This window comes from Heptranchias perlo, chromosome 6 (assembly GCF_035084215.1).
Source record: "Heptranchias perlo isolate sHepPer1 chromosome 6, sHepPer1.hap1, whole genome shotgun sequence".
NCBI classification, from domain to species: domain Eukaryota; kingdom Metazoa; phylum Chordata; class Chondrichthyes; order Hexanchiformes; family Hexanchidae; genus Heptranchias; species Heptranchias perlo.
This window is the reverse complement of record NC_090330.1, coordinates 45569022-45584520: the sequence shown is the minus strand read 5'-3', so window position 1 is coordinate 45584520 and position 15499 is coordinate 45569022. Positions and strand designations below refer to the sequence as shown.

The 15499-nt window shown below is 43.5% G+C and overlaps 1 protein-coding gene across 1 annotated transcript in view; it reads right to left on the bottom strand.

The window, feature by feature from the left end:
- Nucleotides 1–4535: 4535 nt before the first annotated feature.
- LOC137323183 (DNA-binding protein RFX8-like) overlaps nucleotides 4536–15499 on the bottom strand; it is a 54908-nt gene continuing 43944 nt past the window's right edge. The window contains exons 10-13 of the mRNA XM_067986691.1: nucleotides 14258–14352; nucleotides 12625–12742; nucleotides 7276–7556; nucleotides 4536–4694 (exon numbers count right to left, since the gene is read on the bottom strand). Of these exons, the coding sequence (XP_067842792.1) occupies nucleotides 4536–4694; nucleotides 7276–7556; nucleotides 12625–12742; nucleotides 14258–14352 (653 nt within the window). The remainder of the gene's footprint in view (nucleotides 4695–7275; nucleotides 7557–12624; nucleotides 12743–14257; nucleotides 14353–15499) is intronic.

The following is a 15499-nucleotide window of genomic DNA, read 5'->3' as shown; positions in this document are numbered from 1 at the left end:
GAAAGATACAAATGTATGTTGCCATTGGAAATAGAGACCAGGATGAATAACATGATTACAAAGGCCTACGGCCTGGTGAGCTATTGAAACCACTCTTTAATCAGAGCAGTTGCTCTTACAGGATTGAATCTTGAATGTGCCATGGAAAACACATTCGCCAATACCATGAGGAAAAAGAAACTGGCCAGCATCAAGTTACCTATGATATGTTGCATGTGAGGCAACTAGTATGCAGAAATGTCTGATGAAGATGCACTGAAGAACGGGTCTCAGATATGTTCAGTTACTTGACAACAGCACGACATGAAATGGTTAATGTGGCCCAGGAGAGTGAGAAAACCTTTTAAGCAAGGCACTGACACATGCTCCATAGAAAAACCGACTAATTAATGAAACAATCAGGATATAGTTAAACACTGGTACCTATAGGAGGGATTGAAATTAAAATAAAGAGGGACAGAGAAATTTGGACTTCCAAAATTCAGCATTAGGTTCCTTTGAGTTAACAATGAAATTGGGACTACTGAGGAAGAATTTCGGCAAGATGGATATTAGTAAAAGGAGAGCTGAAGAATCTTTGAAGTCCATGATTTCTTGATAATATGGTACACTGTAGCTTTCTGTACAGTGTATTATGATTTTCTTTGTCTATATCATGATGTGTACTATTAACCAAATGAAACTTAGAAGCAATATGTATACTTCTGTGTGTTTATATAATAAAATGTAACTCAAGGTGATCTTAGACAAGATCGAGAAGAAAGTTACAGGGTAAGGTGAAAATTGACCCAGAGAGGTTTCATTCAGGTTCAAAGGGAGGGAAATGTGAGAATATGGTTTAAATTGAGCATAGTCAAGTATCCCATCTCACATAGCATCTAGATATTTAGCAAGGGGGTGGTGCTGAGGGAGACAAAGTTGCTGTCTGTGTGTGAACAAAAGCAACTTGTAAGTCAGGAGATAAAGGATGAGGTAGTCACGCTATGTGGTATGGTTCATCTGAAGTTGTTTAACACAGAGTCAGCATGGGAGTGGGATAATTTACAACTAGGAGATAAGACCAGAGATGCGTATGTGCAACCTCGACAGCTGAATAGTAGGAAGATAGGGCACTCTCCACCCAAAAGTTGGAGCTCTTGGGACAGTCGGACCTAATAAGGGAACCACCTATAAGTGGCTTAAAAATTTGCTGCTATGAGAAGGGGGACCAGGGGTTAACTCAGTGTATAAGTAGCCAGCCCCTACTCAGATGCAGGGTAGAGGAGAAAGAAAGTAGAAGCGAGAGGAGCGAGAAGTGGATTCACCTTTTACCCAGAACGGAACAGGTAATATAATTCTTGTTCTGTGCTGTTAACTACTGCTTAGACACTTGCATGTGTTGATCCTTGTGTGAAGTTAATAAAGTATCACTATATCCAATTGAAGTCAAGGCAAATCATTCTGACAATTGTAAGCAATATAGACGCAAGCATAAAATTACAGAGAGATATTAATAGATTAAGTGAATGGGCAAAACTGTGGCATAAAATTACAGAGAGATATTAATAGATTAAGTGAATGGGCAAAACTGTGGCAAATGGATTTCAACGTAGGCAAGTGTGAGGTAATCCATTTTGGACCCAAAAAGAATAGATCAGAGTACTTTCTAAATGGTGAAAAGCTCAAAACAGTGGAGGTCCAAAGAGACTTAGGGGTCCATGTACATAGATCATTAAAATGTCATGGAGAGGTGCAGAAAATAATCAAAAAGGCTAATGGAATGCTGGCCTTTATATTTAGAGGACTAGAATACAAGGGGATAGAAGTTATGCTACAGCTATACAAAGTCCTGGTTAGACCACACCTGGAGAATTATCAACATCCTGGGGGTCACCATTGACCAGAAACTTAACTGGACCAGCCATATAAATACTGTGGCTACAAGAGCAAGTCAGAGGCTGGGTATTCTGTGGTGAGTGACCCACCTCCTGACTCCCCAAAGCCTTTCCACCATCTACAAGGCACAAGTCAGGAGTGTGATGGAATACTCTCCACTTGCCTGGATGAATGCAGCTCCAACAACACTCGAAAAGCTCGACACCATCCAGGACAAAGCAGCCCGCTTGATTGGCACCCCATCCACCACCCTAAACATTCACTCCCTTCACCACCAGTGCACTGTGGCTGCAGTGTGTACCATCCACGGGATTCACTGTAGCAACTCGCCAAGGCTTCTTCGACAGCACCTCCCAAACCCGTGACCTCTACCACCTAGAAGGACAAGAGCAGAAGGCACATGGGAGCAACACCACCTGCACGTTCCCCTCTAAGTCACACACCATCCCGACTTGGAAATATATCGCCGTTCCTTCATCGTCGCTGGGTCAAAATCTTGGAACTCCCTTCCTAACAGCACTGTGGGAGAACCTTCACCACACGAACTGCAGCGGTTCAAGAAGGCGGCTCACCACCACCTTCTCAAGGGCAATTAGGGATGGGCAGTAAATGCTGGCCTTGCCAGCGACGCCCACATCCCATAAACGGATTTTAAAAAATGTTAAGGTCTGGGCACCGCACCTCAGGAAAGATATATTGGCCTTGGAGGGAGTGCAGCATAGATTTACTGGAAAGATACCTGGACTCCAAGGGTTAAATTACGAGGCGAGATTACACAAACTAGTGTTATGTTCCCTGGAATTTAGAAAATTAAGAGGTGATTTGATCGAAGTTTTCAAGATATTAAGGGAACTGATAGGGTAGATAGAGAGAAACTATTTCCGCTGCTTGGGGAGTCTAGGACTAGAGGACATAGCCTAAAAATTAGAGCCAGGACTTTCAGAAGTGAAGTTAGGAAACACTTCTACATGCAAAGGGTGATAGAAGTTTGGAACTCTTTCACAAACGGCAGTTGATGCCAGCTCAATTGTTAATATTGAATCTGAGATTGATAGACTTTTGTTATTTTGAAAGATATTAAGGGATATGGGGCTAAGGTGGGTACATGGAGTTCGGTCACAGATCAGCCATGATCTCATTGAAAGGCGGAACAAGCTCAAGGGGCTAAATGGCCTACTCCTGTGTGTTCCTATGTTCCTATCCATGGCCCCTCATTCTAGACCCCTCAACTACTAGAAAAATCTGCCTCTATCTACCCTGTATCATCCTTTCATAACTTTAAACACTTTTATCATGTTGCCTTGAAATCTACGTTATTCTAATGAAAAAAAGCCCCAGTTTTTTAAAGTCCTTCTTTGTATTTCCTCATATCAGATGGGATCTTAGTGAATCTGTGTTGTACCCTCTCTGAAGCCTCAATATTCTTCCTATAGTGCAGAGCCCAATACTGCACACAGCACTCTAACTGAGGTCTTATTAAGATTTTATATAGGTTCATCACTGGACCAGGCTAGCATGCTCTCTGGTTCAAGTTCAGCATCCTCGGGTGACAGAATGGGTCCCAGCTGGGAAAAAGCTCTGTGGAAGGCAAATGCTGAGACAGTGTAATCTGAATGGAAGAGTGACAATGAGTAGTCATTGTGGGAGCTGGCAGAGGGAAGAGCGTGTCGGTGAAGTCTTCTGGCAACTATGATCAGCCTGGAGACAGCTAATAACTGACTGATTGACTGGTTCCAGCCAGGGAACATTTAAAAAAAATGTCCTTTTTTCTTCTTCTCTACTGAAGGCGTTGACTCTTGCTGGGTATGGTTCTACAGGTGTCAGTAGTCCTCTAATATCTCACACAAGTGTTCATTCTTCATTTACAGTGAGTATTGGTAAACCATGGAAGGCATCAAACCAAGCCCAATCATGTTTTTACCCAACATCCAGATATGCATACTTTCCAGGAGCAGGAATCATGGTTGATTTTCTTTCTCCTTAGCTCAGGGTACTGGGATCAATTATTGTTCCCACTACTACACTGGATAGGATCAGCTCATTTAGCACAGATTAGTAATAAAACCTGGGACCTTCTAGTCTGTTTGCCTCAATATTTCACCAGGCAGTGGCTTTACCCAAGTAGGTTTTGTTCTATACGTTTAATAATTAGTCATTATTAAAATAATTAAAAATAAGAAAGAACAGTTTATTAATGTTATGATTGTTTAACATTTCCTTTAATTAACATGCTATACGAATGCATTTTGTTTACACTAGCTGGTTACATCAGCTATCAAGGTGGAAAAAAACACAAATTCCATTATATTTAGGGGCAGAGCTGTGATGGATGGATCGTTGCAACTATGCTATGGATGTCTTTCCATTCAGAATCATAGAAATCTGATATACTGAATAATATTGCAATACGCTACCCTCCCCATCCCGATTCCCCAAACCTTAGCTCCATTTCTGATCAAATTACCAAATATTTGTAAATTATACTAGATAAAGTCAACAATTGTACATATTTTTTAAAATCTTAAATCTGTAAAGATGGATAGATTTATACATCAATGTAAGTAATAACTGAGTCATTCCATTCCTGGTCATACTTGTCTTTCAGCAGTGCTGTTTTGGTGCTTTGAAAATCTTCTTTGTACACAGTATGAATAAATCACTTATGTTTGCACATCACCAGTAACATTTTGCTGCATCCTGGAAGTGTGGATTTCAAATGTCTGACCATTCTTTAAAGTGACAACTGCTTTCTTCCCTAATGACAGATTCAGCTTAAGAGTGCTTTTACTTGGCTCATCTTCAACCAAAACTTGAATTAACTGTATGAAATAATCACAAGATTTAAAGCAACTTAGCTTTTTAAACATTCTGCAGATAATTATTGACAATGACAGAAGAACCAATTGAACTTTTCTATCTGTAACAGAATGATGAGTCTTCAGTTTTTTTTTTCATTCTCAGTCCCAGATTCATGTGTTGATTCACCAGTTCATAGAACCACCACACCTTTTGACGCAACTTGCATTTATGTAGCACCTTAAAAAAAGTCCCAAAACACTTCACAAAGGCATAATTTTAAAAATGGATGCCTATCCAAGGCAAGAGATATTAGGAGGGATGACCAAAAGCTTGGTTAGAGAGGTGGGTTTTAAAGGAGATGGGGGAGGTGGAGAGATGGAAAGGTTTAGGGACAGAATTCCAGAGTATGGTGCCTTGGCAGCTGAAGGCACAACAGCCAACAGTAAGATAAAGGGAGGGGAGATGCACCAGAGGCCTGAATGAGAGGAATGGCGACTTTGGGAGTTTGGGGGGGGGGGGGTGCGTGTAGAGCTGAAGGAGGCTACAGAGATAGGGAGGATTAAGGTGATGGAGGGCTTTAAACGCAAAGATAAAAATTTTAAATTTGCGGCAATGGGGACCAGGAACCAATGTAGGCAAGCACAGGGGTGATGGGTGAGTGAGACTTGGTACAGGATAGAATACAGGCTGCAGTGATTTGAATGAGTTGAAGTTTACAGAGGGTGGAGAAGGGAGGCCTGCCAGGATAGCATTGGAATAGTTGAATCTAGAGGTGACAAAGGCATGAATTAATGTTTCAGTGGCAGATGGACTGAGGTAGGAGCCGAGGCATGCAACGTTACGGAGGTGGAAGTAGGCAGCCTTTGCGATGGAGATATGAGTTCAGAAGCTCAGCTTGGGGTCAAAAGGACAGCGAGGTTGTGAACAGTCTGCTTCAACCTACAACAGTGGTAAGGGAAGAGGATGGAGTTTGTGGAAGGGACCGAACACAATGGCTGCAATCTTGCCAATGTTTAGCTGGAGGAAACTGTAGCTCATCCAAGACTATATGTCAGACAAGTAGTCTGACAGCATGGAGGCAGTGGTGGAGAGGTAGGGTTGAATGTCTTCAGCGTAGACGTGGAACCTGACCCCATGTCAGTGGATGATGTCACCAAGGGGCAGCATGTAGATGAGGAAGGGGCGAAGGATGGATCTTTGGGAGGCTGCTGAAGTAACAGTGCAGAAGCAGGAAGAGAAGCCATTACTACAGATGCTCTGGCTATGCTTAGATAGGTAAGAGTGGTACCAAGTAAGGGTAGAGCCACCAAGCTGGATAGCAGAGGAAAGATATTGTAGGAGGATGGTTTGGATGATTGTGTCAAAGGCTGCAGATAGGTAAAGGAGGATGAAGGAGGTGGGGGGGGGGGGGGGGGTTGGGGGTAATAATGCATCATGATCACAGTCACAAAGAATGTTGTTAGTGACTTTGGTTAGGGTTGTTTCAGTATTGTGGGAGGGGCATAAACCCGATTGGAGAGATTCAAACAGATTTGCAGGAGTGATGGACACAGATTTGGGGAGGCCATAGCACATTTGAGGACTTGTGAGGAAAGGAAGGTTGGAGATGAGGTGATAGTTTGCAAGGACAGAGGGATTGAGGGTGGGTCTTTTGAAGAGGGGTTGATGATGACAATTTTGAAAGGGAGGTGCACAGTGCTTGAGGAGAAAGAACTATTTGCAATGTCAGCATGGGGACCAGGAAAGGAATGATCCGCAGTTTAGAGGGAGGGAAGAAGGGTGGAAATCTCAGGCAGAAACTTGGGTTGGGGCTGGGGGGTGATCAAGAATGATTATTTTGAAGAAGAGGCAAGAGCAGTGGAACCGGCTGAGTTGTTTGAAGAAGGACAAGGTGCCATAGGTGTAGGGGAAAAGACCACACTGACTTGGAGATAAGGGTCACACCACCACTGTGGTAGTTTGGGTGGGGCAGGTGGTGGAAATTATAGTCAGGCAGGGAGACTTCAGTAAGGGGCAAAGTGTCACCAGCCATGAGCCAAGTTTCAGTCAAATGCAGAATGTCAATATAGTTATCCACAATAAAGTTGTGGATGGCAAGAGCCTTATTTACGAGTTAATGGACACACTGGAGAGAAATGCAGAGAGGGTGATGATAGTTGATTCAATGGCAGAGTCCAAGTGGAAATGCATTATTTCTGTTGAAACAGCCTCAGGACATCATTACTTGTTTTCACATAAAGGTATAGGACTATTTGAATTCACTTGCTGCCACTGTGTGTATTTGTGTGCATGTTGGGAGGTGGGGGGTGGGGGGCAAGGGTGACAAAATGTGTAAGCCTAATTCAACTCAAACGGACTAAATTTTGCATCAACATTATTATGTGGTATTTTCAAGATTTTGAAATTAACAAAATTTTTGAACTATTGCTAGAACTACAGTCTTAGATTATATTCTAACCTAGCCTATATAATAACATTCTGCCAACACAGAGCTTGTATTAAACGCTGATAGAGTAAATGATAAGAGTACTGATTGATTTGGTGACTTAAAATGATGGGTACTAAAGAACCATTATTAATTAGACTCCAGGACAAAGTTACCTTGTTGCCGGTCAAAGTATCAACTTTAAAGCCCAAAGGTTTGATAGTGATATTTTGCAGATTAAGGTCTTTGTCACCAATTTGTTCAGATTTCATATTGAGAGACTCTGATGGTACTGAATATTTTTTGAAAACAGATTCTAAGTCTGGTTCCTGAATTGTGTCATGTGAAAGTTGACCCACGCCTTCTGGTACTGACTTTTCCATCTCCTCTTCCATATAGGACTGGAGTACATGAGTTAGGTATTCAGAAATGAGAAGATTCACCAAGTGCCAAGATCCTATTGTATGACAAGTAAAAGACTTATAAAGTAGGTATCAGATTCTTGTGACATTGCTCACATTCCATACCATCATCACATCATTCCTTGCTATGCTAAATGCAATCATAATTCATTATAAACCAATATACATACATGAATCCCTTTTGTTTAAATGAGGGTAGATCAAGCCCTTTATACCAAAAATCATAAAAATATTCAAATTTCTAAGCAATAGCAGGATTAGTTGCTAAAACAGCTGTTATAACTTTGCATTGCAGTTTCAACATTTCATTTCTTTATCATATGTCTCTATTAGTGTATAACCAAAAGAATGTTTCACTGCAATCGCTTAATCTTTCCTTTAAGAAAACTTTTTTTTTAAACTGGCAAAAATTCACAAACCTATGTATCCGGATTAGTAGCTTTCTTTGATGTATCTTAACTAGCATTGTCATTTTAGACTGAGCATTTAATGGGACACGCACCTTTTTTAATTTCAAGGACATTTTCCAACCGCAACTGCATACATTATATATGTATGTTTTTAGGGCGAGAGATTATGATCTGTCTGATTTTTACATATCATTTATTATAAGAAAGTTTAATTCTGATGAGTTTGTTCACAATAAGTTGGTTCCATTGAAGTTAAAAGGTGCTTATCTCTTTGTTAGCCTACAAAAAGCCGTGGTGATATTATAGAAGCCTAGGATATAGTTGCAAGTATTACAGGTCAACTATGCCTTAATTGGCATTGTTTCACTAACAAACTGGCAAAATAAAATATATAGTAAAATCACATTTAACTTTTAAAATTAATTTTAACCAGAATAGGCCTACTAACCTGCTAGGATAATGGGCTCGATTTTTGGACATCTGAGCCGGCGGGTTCATGGCGGGGGGGTGCTCCGAAAATCGGGGATTCCCGGGCCAGGTCCGGAGCCCGGCTCCAACCCACCCACTTCCGGGTTCCCCAGTGACGCGCTTAGATGTGCGCGCAGCCCCCGCATGCGGGACTCCTGCCGGCAATTAAAGTCGACGGGATCCCACTTAAGGCAATTAATTTGATAGTTCAGGTCGTTAGCAGACCTGATTTGTAGGATATTTTAGGAGGGGTGGGATTTTCATCTAAACTAAGAGTGTTTCCCCTACTGGGGGAAACACTCCCAGTTGAAATGGACGAGTTGCAGCCACCAGCCTGTGGCAGCTGCAAAGGTCCATTTGACAGGTGGTGGGGGGGGGGGGGGGGTGGGGGGGAGGGAGGCAGACCCTCACTTAATGCAGGAGGCCACTCTGTCATTTTGGACAAAGTTTGGTCTCCACCACCCTCCTCCTAACAATTAAATTCACAAACTTGGAACCTCAACCCCGGTGCGCAGACACATTTACCTACCTTGCGGACCCCCTCAAACGTACATTTTCCGGATGGGGGCCGCCATAACTGCAGTCATGACCTCCTTGGAGGACGAACAGCATCACCAGCCTCGCCGGCCACGCCGTCCACCTCTGACACATGGAGCTCCACAACACAGTGCTGTGACACATCCACCTGCACAGCAGGAGGGAGGGCAACTGCAGAAAGAGATGCATCGCAGAAGGCACGACCCTCGCCACAGGGTCTACAGACTGAGGCTCAGCTTCCTGGACCTCTCTGAACAGCAGTGCACATGGAGACTCAGAGTCACTTGACATGTAGTCGTCAATATCTGCAGCTTCCTTCATGCCGACTTGCTCCCAGCTGGCCCGAGCACCATCTTCTTACCTGTCGCTGTCAAAGTTACCACTGCCCTCAACAACTTCTCCTCCGCAGCCTTTCAGTGTGCCACCGGGGACATGGCTGGCGTCTCTCAGTCATCTGCACAAAAGAGCCCTGCAAATACACCTACACCCACTCTGCAGTGACACAATGGGTGGCATCAGGTGTGGGTCTTCATGGTGATCCTCAGGAAAGGGCATTATTGCGCAAACCAGACAAGATTTTCAAAGACATGGCAGTAGTGGTGATAACAATTTTTAATGATTTTTTGCAAAATAAAGGAAAATGAATCAAAAACATGACATTTCGTCTTACACCCTTGTGCATCCCCTTTGTGCTCACAAATAATTTGCCTTACATTTACGGGAATCCCTACATGGTGCTACCCTGTGGCTTCAGCAGAGGTATGGCAGGTTGCTCTTGTCCATGCCCTGACCGATGAGATGCTTTGCGCAGACGCTCTCTGGGTTTCGGTGCCCGTGAGGGCCCCTCCAAAGACTGCTCCACCTGCACCTGTCCAGGGGCAGACATGGCCACGTGGAGAGGAGGCAGCATTGTAGGTACTGGTTGAGAGGGGGGCAACGGGTGAGACGTGGGAGCGCTTTGAGTGGCGTCCCCACTTCCATGTCTCCTTTCACCATCATCCCTCTCCTGGCCCAGGCTCACATCACTCCTTCCACCTTGCTGGACGACAGTTTGGTGGACTTGTGTGAAGCCTTGGAAGGCCAGTTGTAAGGTGTCTGTCAGCCTGTTTAAGGCGGCAGAATGTTGCTCACCCTGAATCCGAACGGCCGTTGTCAGGGCCTGAACGGACTCATTATTGAGCTGTGCTTGACGCTCGATGGAGGCTAGCCTTTCCTCCATTGCAGACATTCTCGCACCTACCCGCGACACTCTCAGAGATGCCTTCACGTCCCTGAGACAGTATTCCACTCATGCAGGAGTTGGACTACTCCATCCTCTGTGCGATTGTGGAGAGTGCACGTGGCAACTGTTCCAGTACCTCAGCAACGTGCTGCTGCCCCTCGATAACCCTCTGTTTCACGGCTGGCCCCCTGGGTTCAGCATCTGGGTCCAGCTGAGCAGAGCCTGGAGAAGAGTGCTCCCACCGACGCGGACTCTCCACGGCTGCCCCTGCCACCAGGGTCTGCTCGTGCTCACGTGCATGGTGACTCACCATGTGCAAGCCCAACTAAGTGAGGAGGGGGACCCAACGAGGTGTGTGTATCTGCGCTGGTGGATGGCTGGCTCAGATGTGACGATGGACGCTCAGGGGCCGGCAGGTCCTCTGAGGAATCACCCTCCGCAGTCACGGCGGTCGCAGATGGCCCTGCAAGAGAACAGAAAGCATGTGGACAGATGTTGAGGTGCTGCAGATGTCAAGTGATGCTAAGATCATGAGTGCTGAGTGTGTCACCAGCCGCTTGTGCACTCCCAATCTCGGCATCCGCCACGACAGGCACTCCAGCGTCCGGCTTATTTCGAGTGCCTGCTGCTCCGCATCTGTTAAGGCCACCTGGTGTGTCAGGCCCCCTCCGGTCCTTGCCCTCTCCCGGGCATTCTGGCATCTCTTCTCCTTTCAAGGCAAAACACAGAGGCGTGATTGAGTGATGGTTGCACGGTGACCCGCTGCATGCATTGGTGTGGGTGGGGGAAAGCGTGAGGGAGATGCATGGGAGGGTGCGTGTGAGATATAGCCATGGGATTGTATGAGGATTGGGTTGCCTGGTAGTGGTCGAATGGGAACTGGGGCGGTGAGTATGTGCAGGCAAGGTGAGGATGATAGTTGAGTGGGTGTGAGGAGTGATGCAAGAGCGTTGTGGTGGCAGTGCAGAAGGAGTTGTGTGGTGGTGGAGGTGATGTGGAAGATGGAGTGTGTGAGAATGCGTAAGTATACTCACTTTGGCTGATCTGGTTAGGTCATTAAATTTCTTCCTGCACTGCACCCAGGTTCTGGACACATTGCCACTGCTGAGGACCTCCTCGGCCACCTCCAGCCAGGCCTTCTTGGTGGTGAAGGAAGGACACTTCCTACCATCCGATGGGAAAAAAAATTGCCTCCTCCTCCTCCTCACCCCATCGAGCAGCACCTGGAGTGAGGAGTCAGAGAACCTGGGAGCAGCCTTGCCTCTGGCCTGCTCCATGCTCCTAAATTGGTTCTTTGCTGCAGGAGGGGCATTGGAGGACTGCCCCTTTAAATAGGGCTCCTCCTGCTGACAGCCTGTGATGCGGGTGCGCAGTGCGCCTGCTGCGCAGGTCTAGAAAGGAAACCTGGAAGCCAAGGTAAGTGCCTTCAAATAGGCTGCGATTGCATGCGGAGCACCCCAAATTCACTGGGTGCGTTACCCATGCGCCCAGTCGACCCCCCGCTGCCAACCCGCCTCCGTCCTAATATCGGGCCCAACCAATCTAAAGAATAAGCAGACTTTAGCAGCATTATCCAATCCACCTGCAATCTTATCTGGTTACCAGCAATACATAATGGGTTGGAAATTGCTTTAAAAAGAACAGTGAACTCAACAGCTCTTTTTGGTTGGCCAGCAGTCTGACAGGTTCGCGTTAAAGGGATATCGCCGGCTCCAATCAATGGACCAGCGCCAACTTACTCTTCTGCCCAGCTGGAAACTAACTAATATCATCACAAAATAGGTACTCTTAAATATACCAGGTCGAAACTAAGTTTTAACACCGCAGTAAGACTTTTAAAAAATGTGGAGTCTCAATGCTCCTTATTTTAATAGTTCTTAATCATTAAAAAATATTTCTTTTAAAAAAAGTTTACTTTTTAAAAACTTTTTCTTTCCGTCTTTTTTATTTAATTTGACTACTTTTGTTCGCTGTCCATAACTGTTTTTACAAATGATTTTATTGTTGTAACTTTCACTTCCTGGTTTTTACATTACAGCTTGTACTTCAAGGGTTTTGACTTTTCGCGGCAGTTCAACAATACTGCAATCTGATTGGTCGAGGGGAGAGCTCGATCCTCTCACTTTTTACACAAGTCCTAGCTTCACTGGAGTTAATGTAGGGCTCTTCTCAGCTTCCTATTATAGGAAGTGCCCCCAATAAGTTAGTGGGTGAGTATAAATCTATGGAGAGGCGAGCGCCGTTCTTTCGCCGCTCGAAGCAATTTACGGGCCATTACAATCACAGAATCAGTAGGGTAAATTTTCCAACAGGTACACACACTCACTTCCTGCCAGTGTTATTTTAAGTAGGCAATAACCCATATGAAATAATCAGGAAATTTCCTTTTTTTAATCCATTCTGTACTCTCAGCACTTAGAAAAACATGGACATGTTAGAGTTATTGGTCTCATTGGCAAGCCTTACCAAAGGATTCTGCATTTGACAGTGTTAAAGCACGGCTTATTGCAGAAAGAAAGTAGTTCCATCTCAGCTGGAAATTCGCAGCCAGTTGTGTGAACTCTTCTCCCCTGAAATTGCTGGGCTGAAATATCAAATATTGTCAACTTTATATTGCACATTTTTATGAAACAATGCTCTTTATCTTAAATTAAATCTGATGATGAAACACGTCATAATCTGTTGATTGAAGTGAATAACTAATTATAACTGAGCGCACCCACTGCACTTGAGAAAGGTCCACCAGTGTGGCTTCATGGTGTATTTTCCTAATTGTGATGATAGGGTGGTTGTTTTGTATGTATAGTAAAGGTGCCCACATTCAAGTTTAAACTTTTGTTGCAGCGATTTGTAAGACCTGAAAGTGCTTTTGTCCAATGGAGAAAAGTGCCGTAGGTCTTTGCTTCTAATGCTGCAATTAATACTGTTTCTGATCAGCATTTAAAGTATAGATTTGTTTACGCTACCTGGCTTACACTGATTGTTGATCAATGGCATCTTTTGTGAGAGGAAAGATGCCAATGATCAACAAAATAGCACATTTTGTAAATTATTTTCAGGTCAAGTGCCCATTTCTTGATCAATAAAACAGTATAAATTGCTTTCTGCCAATCCTAGTCTTGGACTGGCCAGTAGGTGATGTGAAAGAGTGTTGCAGGTTGATATCCCCTCCAATTATCTATGGGGAAGGTTCTCACCTCAACTGGATAACCTAGAAAGGTCAAGGATTATTATGATGGAGATTGTGGGGAGAAGTTATTTTTTTCCCACTGTGGCACACAGATAAGAGTTCTGTACACAAATGAAGGTAGCATAAGAAATAACACAAGTGAGTTAGAAGCACAAATCCAGCTTAAAGGGTATGATATAGTAACCATTACAGATACCTGGCTACAAACAGAGCATAATTGGGAGCTAAATATTCCATGCTATAGTGTCTTTAGAAAGGACAGGAAAATTGGGAAAGGAGGGGAAGTAGCAATATTGATAAAAGACACAATCACCACAGTACACTCCGTCTAGTATCAGCTGGCAGTACAGCCAATGAGGATCCAACAAGTAAGTCTGTGTTTATTTTTGTGGGGCCCTACAGCTTCCGCTGAGGACCCAGCCAGCCGACAATCCTGTGGCCCAAAACCGCCGAGCTGCCTCAGCATGCCCATTTGACGTACGGAGCTCACTGGTTGGATTCAAATGAAGTCCGGGCCGCAAAATCTTTGCCACCAGACCGGCTGGCTGGTGCGCTCCGCTGGTTGGCTGCCTAAAAGTCAAAAACTACCCCATAATGTGAATGTACCATTAGAATCGCAACGTCGCCAGTTGTGTTTTCAAATAGATATATGAAAAATACAATCTTAAGGTGCAAGCTTTAGTTATGCAGCACTGAATCTGTGGAACAAATTGCATGAAAAAGAAATTTAAAACATATTTATCATCCATATTAATGGCACTGGTGATAAACCACACTGTATTTTTCTTGATTGATCTGAGGATGTCTAAGTGCTCAAACATAAGGGACACAAGCAAACTTGAAACTCCAATATGCACAATTTCTTAAGTAATGTGATTATTATAATATTATCTCCAGCAAATAAGTTACCTGAAACACGAAGAGATGCACAAGGGTTGACACGCACTGAAAGTAAGCTCTAATATCTGCTGCAGTATCCAGCAAAGCCAACAAACTATCAAAACCTGCAATAAAAATAAATCATACTAGGCTGTTTATACTTGCATTTTGATTTCTGAGGTGCTACACTCATTATCTCCTGATACATTTCACAAAGCCAGCTATCACAAGCCCAGGTGAAGAAGATTTATGTATGGGCAATGAAATAAAATATCCATTTTATGAACTATACATAATGATTTACGTCCAGTAAATATTTTTCATGTTTTATGGAGATGACATTAAATCACATTCTAATTACTGCTACTATTTTTCTTTGAAAATTTGTTTGAAGAGAATTTCAAAGGAATAACATTCTACACATACATCACAAACACCACTGTAACTAATACTTCCAGCTGCTCTCATCAAAATAATTATGCCATTAAACCCATCTTTTTTAGAGCTTCTTTACCTAATTGACTTTCCCTAATTAATTTTTAATGTATGGTGTAAATGTACATTAAGAAAACAAGGGGGGGTATGATTTATATCCTTACACTCCTTAATCCTTATGCTGACTATAATTAATGGGATCTAAATCATGTCTGAAAAGATCTTGATAATATGACATAGTTGGTTCATCAATAATGTTTCAAAACTTACAAGAAACTCCAAACTCATTTTTTGAGGTTTGTTACAGATACCAAACTGGTGTTATTGTACCATAAAATCTTATATGAAAAGAAAAAAATAAGAAGTAAATACAGTGGACAGCAATGAGACTGGTAGTAAATTGGAAACTTCATGCAAAGAGTCCATAGGATGGCTGGTGTAAGAATCATAGAAAGGTTACAGCACGGAAGGAGGCCATTCGGCCCATCAAGTCCTTGCCGGCTCTATGCAAGAGCAATCCAGCTAGTCCCACTCCCCCACCCTATCCCTGTCTACTTTTTTACTTTCAAGTACCTATCCAGTTCCCTTTTAAAAGCCTCAATTGAATCTGCCTCAACCACCCCCTCTGGCAGTGCATTCCAGATCCTAACCACTCGCTGTGTAAAAAGGTTTTTCTTCATATCACCTTTGGTTCTTTTGCCAATCACCTTAAATCTATGTCCTCTGGTTCTTGACCCTACAGCCATTGGGAACAGTTTCTCTCTATCTATTCTATCTAGACCCTTCATGATTTTGAATACCTCTATCAAATCTTCTCTCAATCTTCTTTGTTCCAAG